Here is a 6,342-nt window from a genome sequence, read left to right as displayed (position 1 = left end):
AACATTGGCTTACGCTAAACAGACTGAAACCGCCTATCAATTCATTAAAACATTGACGGTTCGTCAGTTCGACAAGGAACAGAAGTGTATAGCTACCTAAGCAGCTGACTGTACCATAGCTATAACAAAATACGTAAGCAAATAAAAATCTAGAAATATTGAGAGCAGGAAATCTAAGAAACCGTTTTAAGATATGAAAGGTTAACTTCCACGTAAATAAATTTTAAGCATCGTTTACAAACGTTTTTGATATGAAAACTTTATGAATAAATACATTATCTTATATTATATCTACGAGTACTGCTACAAATAAATTGATGGATCAATATTGGTTATTTTACTGAAATGTTATATACGTGAACCTACTAGTACTGTAAATATGAATCAGTTTTACAAGATATCTGGACATATAGAATTTCAAAACAAATTAATTTAAATTTTGACAACGCTAAAATTAAAATTAGGGCCTTCAGAATTTGCATGTATTTTTTTAATATTCTTATTCGATGAGTTTACATCGTTTTACTATAAGTATTGCATTTGTTATTGTATTTGTTTCTTTATTTGTATTGTTTTGTTTGTGTTAAGTGTTTTACTGTAACTAATCGACTATTTTGACTACATCTACACTATTCGCTAGTATAAATTAACATAGCAGAAGGCGAAAGTGAGGATTCATATCTGTAATAATGTTAACTAATGCTGTAATTAGATAGGTAATTAACTGATTCAAATCAATGTTTGTGTGAGTTCTTTGAGAGAAGATGTAACTAAGATGTAAATGAAAATATATAACTAAGTACTAACTATACTAACTTTCTAAAGTATGTATTAGAGTTTACCTAATCCTTAATCAATAAATCGTTATGTACAAAGCTACTAATTGGTATATAGAACCAAACAATGCGCTCAATATCACACTTGGATAACTTTATATAAACCATGCCCCATACACACAGCTTTCCTCGTATACAGCAAGTACTTGGCGAAGTTTCTAGAGTATTTGGTTCAATAAATGTCTCTTTCTAATGCTACGAAGCGAGAAATCTTAGGGGGCGTGCCTCCGGGTGGGCGGGGCGAGAGACGGACTGTCCTTACGTTCTCTTTTTTACCTCACTGCGTATCTAGGTACTACCAGCCAGTGTGCCGAGGCCCCTGGACCTCGGTACTACACCCGCGGATCCACTTACAGAGCTAATGAGCCAGCAAGACGAAGAAGCTCATCTTAAGCTGGCGCCGTTTACATAGCGGCAGATACAAAGCAAAGACCAACTTTCGCCGTTATCGCGCTTATAAAACTTCACGAGACAACTTCATTTTATAGGGTGTTTTGCTCGAAATAAATGCTTTCTCTTTGTCTCAAAATATATTTTGTATTCTTTGGAGAATTTTATCTGAATATCTCCCGGGGCGTCTTGAATTTCTAAAACCTTTTTTTTTGTATTTCAATTTTGAAATTCTTGAAACGGGTTCATAAACGTGAATTTATTTAGTGAGAAACCATTCTCTTTTGTTCAATTTTACAACGTATAGCGTTATTATACCTACACTTAAGCAGACAAATAAGTTAAATAAAAAAAACACTTAAAAATAAAATACTTTTATCTATTTTTTAATATACTGCTTCCCGAACACATATAAATAAATAAATAAATAATCATTTACTTCAGGTCATCATTTGTTACATTAAAATTAAAATCACAAAATAAACCCATATGTAAATACAATAAAAGTACAATTTTTAAAACTGAATAAACATAAAAATATAATAAAGTGCTGTATAGGGGCAGTAAAACTTTGGACAAATTACAATTAAAATTATAAAAATGTTAAATGCATTCGCCTACTTCTTATTCCCCGACTGGTGCATGAAAAGCCAGTGCTTAATGAACCCATTTCCATAAATATCGTCGCCGACAGCTGCTATCAGCTCATTGCTGGAGCTCCGGACTCGGTCCCAGAACGACGCCGCCCGGAGCCGCAGCACGGCGAAGTAGTCGGGGACCCCGGCGTCGCGTCGGCGAACATGGCCTTCGCACTGCAGTAGCGCGGTTGTCTCAGCAATATACGTAGTGCGTCATTGTATTGTACTCTAAGGGTGCTGTATGCTCTCCTTGTGTAATTAATCCATAGTTGGCAGGTATAAAACGTTTGACAAAAGGCCTTGAAGAGCACAATTTTTACATCCTTAGAGCACTTGGCAAACCTGCGTGCGAGCATGTTGCACCGCACCGCCAGGGCCCGCCGCTCGCGCTCCATGTCGGCGTCGTCACTCAGGGTCTCCGTCAGCACATGACCCAAGTACCTGAACTTATCTACAACCCGAATCGATGAGCCATACATGTAGACCGGGGGTATCCTCTCCGGACCTCTCCCCACTCTAAATACCATTACTTCACATTTCTTGGCGTTATATTTTAAACCATTCCTATCAGCGAATCTCTCACACACAGCAATGAGCCTTCTTAATCCGCCGACCGAGGGGCTGAGGAGCACCATATCATCTGCGTAGCTCAAGTTGTTGAAGCATACATTAATTAATTAAAATTTAACAGTTGGACAACATCTACAGCCGGTAGAATAAGTCTATGAAAGTTTTAACCAATAAACAAAGCTAGCTCTACACATTAATATACAATGCTTAAATACATTTAACATGGACTTAAGTACACCGTATACAATTGTGTAATGAAGGCAAAACCTTATTTCCTGTGGACGACCGTAATTCAATTAAAAACAACTCAGTAACGATATGCATTAGCTGTGAAATAGAGCTTGTAGATATGTTACGTGAAATTCCTGTTATTGTGTTTGTATTTAATCTTAATTAAATATATCCATAACATTTTTACTGTCCAGGAATTATGAATCATAAATTATAATTTATACAAGCACCCTGATTTCTTACCTGGTTTTAGGTAGGCTAATATATAATTGTCATGTATGTATATGTCAATTTACTAATGTACCTAACAATTCCGTTGTAACTAATACGTAAACTTATGCATTAAATTTGACGCCCTGACTTCTAAACTATCTGTCTTTACATCCAAACTCAGCCAGTGACTGTTAAATAAAGAAATTATGGACTATTTTTTTAAGTTGGTTTCTAATAAATTTCCATAACAAAAGTAGCCCCAAACTTGTCCTCACACGGACCGGAGCCCGCTATCTCGTGCGCCAACGCTTCCTTTGACGTCCAATTGTTCGTAAGGGACATCACCAGCCACCTCATTATACCATCACACCTCTAACACAACCACATAAAGGTCTAAATAGGCTGTGCTCTGCATGCGTTGTTGGTAATGACCAAGCGTATGATATAAAGATACGGTATGGTTGTTTCGTCTTCATTGCTCGTTGTCACGGGACAATAAGTGCCCTACATAGATGATATGGGTTGATGAGTTGGGAAGAACATAAATAATAACTAGCAGTATGGACCACTTGCTGCGTACTAGTCCAAAAACCTTATAACCGGTATAACTATTAAGTTGCATTAGGAAATTCGTGGATAGAATGAAACTGAATGAAAAAAAAAACAGAATAAACATTATAGGATAAAGTAGCATTTTACGGTGAAAAATGCTAAAAATGATTTTAAGTTTTTGAGTTTATTCGTTACAAACATATTTTATTATGCACATAAACCCTTACGTCTTTATAAAATTAACAAATTATGATATTATGTCACTGTCACAACCTGTTATACTTCAAACGTCGCTTTAACATGATTCAATTCGCCATATTTACATTAAAGCCTGTTATTATAACATAATAATTATTAATGATGTCGCCCACACACACAGAGCGGTGGTAGCTCAGTCGAGAGCGGTGGTAGCTCAGTCGGGTAAGCGCCCGCTTCTCAAGCAAGAGATGCGGGTTCGAATCCCGGCGCTGACATGTACCAATGAGTTCTTTTAACTTAAGTACAATGTATACCATCGCTCTTACGGTGAAGGAAAACATCGTGAGGAAACCTGCATATCTAGATTTAGCACATCTAGATATGTGAACCCACCAACCCGCAGTGGACCAGCGTGGTGGGAAATGGTCCAAGCTTAGGAAGGCAGTTTAGACCTTGGGGATATGCACAAAGGTTCCACTCGAGAGAGCCAGGTGCAGGTACTTACACCCCCACAGAGAATAGAATAGAATAGAATAGAATAGATGTCGCCCACGACACTTTGTGAACACAACCCCATTTGGGAATTCATATTCAAATCATACAATCTATTCCAACGCAATGTAGAAAATATTAAGTGCGACTAAACTAAATAAGACTGTTAACAAAAACCACTATAGCGATAACAATATTAATCTGTACTACTTGCGTTTTCTATTATGTTTCCGTTCATATAATAAAACAGTTCCAGTGACATATCACCAAATTACTGGTAAACAAAAAAAAACTTTTGTGAGTGTTACTTTTTCGTTGTGTCGTACTTCTGTAATGCAATCGTTTTGGGAATGTTACGCTTAGCCAAATACAGATGGTATTTAGCTAAGCGTCTATTTTATGCGTATACAATACATACATTGATGTACATAGGGTTGAGTATTATGAGTGAACTTGCCATCGGCAGGACGATGTAACAATAATAACAAAACATCTCATTACAGAATAAATCCTAAAGATACTTACATTTTTGTTTAGGTATACTTAATCTAAATACGTAGGTAGGTACTGAGCCCTAATGGGTTTACGTATAAAAAAGGTGGACACCCAAACTGTACAAAAACCAACGATTTTTTAACATTTTAATGTTTGGACCATAATTATAGTTACCTAGTGCACCTTATAAAATCCCACCCTGTATACATATTAGTATTCGTGTGTGTACTCCTGTATGTATACACGAGCTTGGGCATGTGTGCGTTATCTTGAAGATTCCACTTCATTTCCCCCGACCCGCGTGACGTCACACGTTACCTACTCAGCCGTTCTAAAGTTTATATGTACATAAAGTTTGACTTGAATTATCTGTTCATATCCATATTAGGTACAACAAAGAAGTCTCTACATGACGAGGAACGCTAGTCTACCTGTCGTGTTTGTTAAACTCACGGTCATGCTAATATAAATGAAAAAGTGTCGCAAAAGAAGTTTCGAAATCTTTAAACTGATCACGCAAAACAAATGTAAAATATTAACTAGTAGATATAATTATAATGACTATAACTACTACGTTATTCACAAATAAATACAGTTATATCCACAAAGCAAATACATTTTGCTTTGTGGTTATATCTATCTTAAGAACTGAACTATCTATTGAAGAGAACCAAATAAATATAACATATGGTGTGTTATTTATTAATAATAATCACAAATAAAGATAATCTGTTCAAACAAAGCGCAGCCCACATTAGGGCCACAAGCGTGGGGCGCCCGCCGCGCCGCTCGTTTAGGAAATGAGCGACCGCTCTTTTATCTAAATTGCGGGTAGACGTAAAAAACGACGTAAAATCACCCATTTAATACAATAAATAATGCTATAACAATGTTTACGACACATATTTATTTTTGTGCTGACTGTTTTCTTATTTCATTGCGTAAGTAAAAGGTATATTTTTATTCGTATTAAGTTAAGTCCAGTCTGGTTATTACTAAATTAATTTCTTATTTAGTTTAAGAAATATATTTTGAAACAGAAACGCATTGATTTAGTAGTTTCCAAAGAAAACATATAAATATATAATGCAATCAAAATATTCAAGCTCTCCCAGTAAATCGCAAAAATACACGGAAGCTCGAAATAAACATAGGCAAATATTCAGAAACCACCAACCCAATTACATTCCCGCGCCAAAACTGATAACCTGCAGCCAAACACCTCCAAATAGGCTGTAACAGAATTCACGCGGGAACCTCAAAATAGAAAAAAAACGCACATCGGGGGAAAGCGGCCGCCACACAAAGCGCGCTATTCTGCAACCTTTTCGGTGCGGTAATGAAGCCGTATCTCGTTAATAGCCCTGATAAGAGCGCTAAATGTTTGTGCACACGCCAAATGAAAGACTCGATCATGGCTGGGGGAGTTTTGACGAGGAAAAAACGCTTCATCGTCTCGGCCTTTGATGGGTGCCGCTTATCGGCAAATGAGATGTGGCCGCGAATTGAATACCGTTGCCGTTAGTTATGGTTTTAGGGAATAAAGAAAACATGTGTGTAAGTACTTAAGTACAATTACTTATGAATATGTTAGTGTTCACGTCTACTACGAATAACGCTACGAATTTTCGTAGCACGCTCGTAGCAGCTACGCTAGCATCGCTACGAGCTACGACGTAGGCATTTAGATAACGACGATCGCTCGATAATCTTAGGATTTTACGATT

General features: G+C 36.8%; 1 protein-coding gene across 1 annotated transcript; it reads right to left on the bottom strand.

Annotated features, from left to right (window-relative positions):
• Positions 1-1,843: 1,843 nt before the first annotated feature.
• On the bottom strand, positions 1,844-2,499 carry LOC125489347. The gene is made up of 2 exons (XM_048625034.1): positions 2,185-2,499; positions 1,844-2,038 (listed from the first exon to the last, which is right to left on the bottom strand). The coding sequence occupies exons 1-2, from the start codon at positions 2,497-2,499 to the stop codon at positions 1,844-1,846; spliced, it is 510 nt and encodes a 169-aa protein (XP_048480991.1).
• Between the last annotated feature and the right edge of the window lie 3,843 nt (positions 2,500-6,342).

The sequence above is a fragment of the Plutella xylostella genome, chromosome 13 (assembly GCF_932276165.1).
Source record: "Plutella xylostella chromosome 13, ilPluXylo3.1, whole genome shotgun sequence".
NCBI lineage: Eukaryota > Metazoa > Arthropoda > Insecta > Lepidoptera > Plutellidae > Plutella > Plutella xylostella.
Note: the sequence above shows the minus strand (reverse complement) of the source record. Positions and strands in the feature narration are given on the sequence as shown.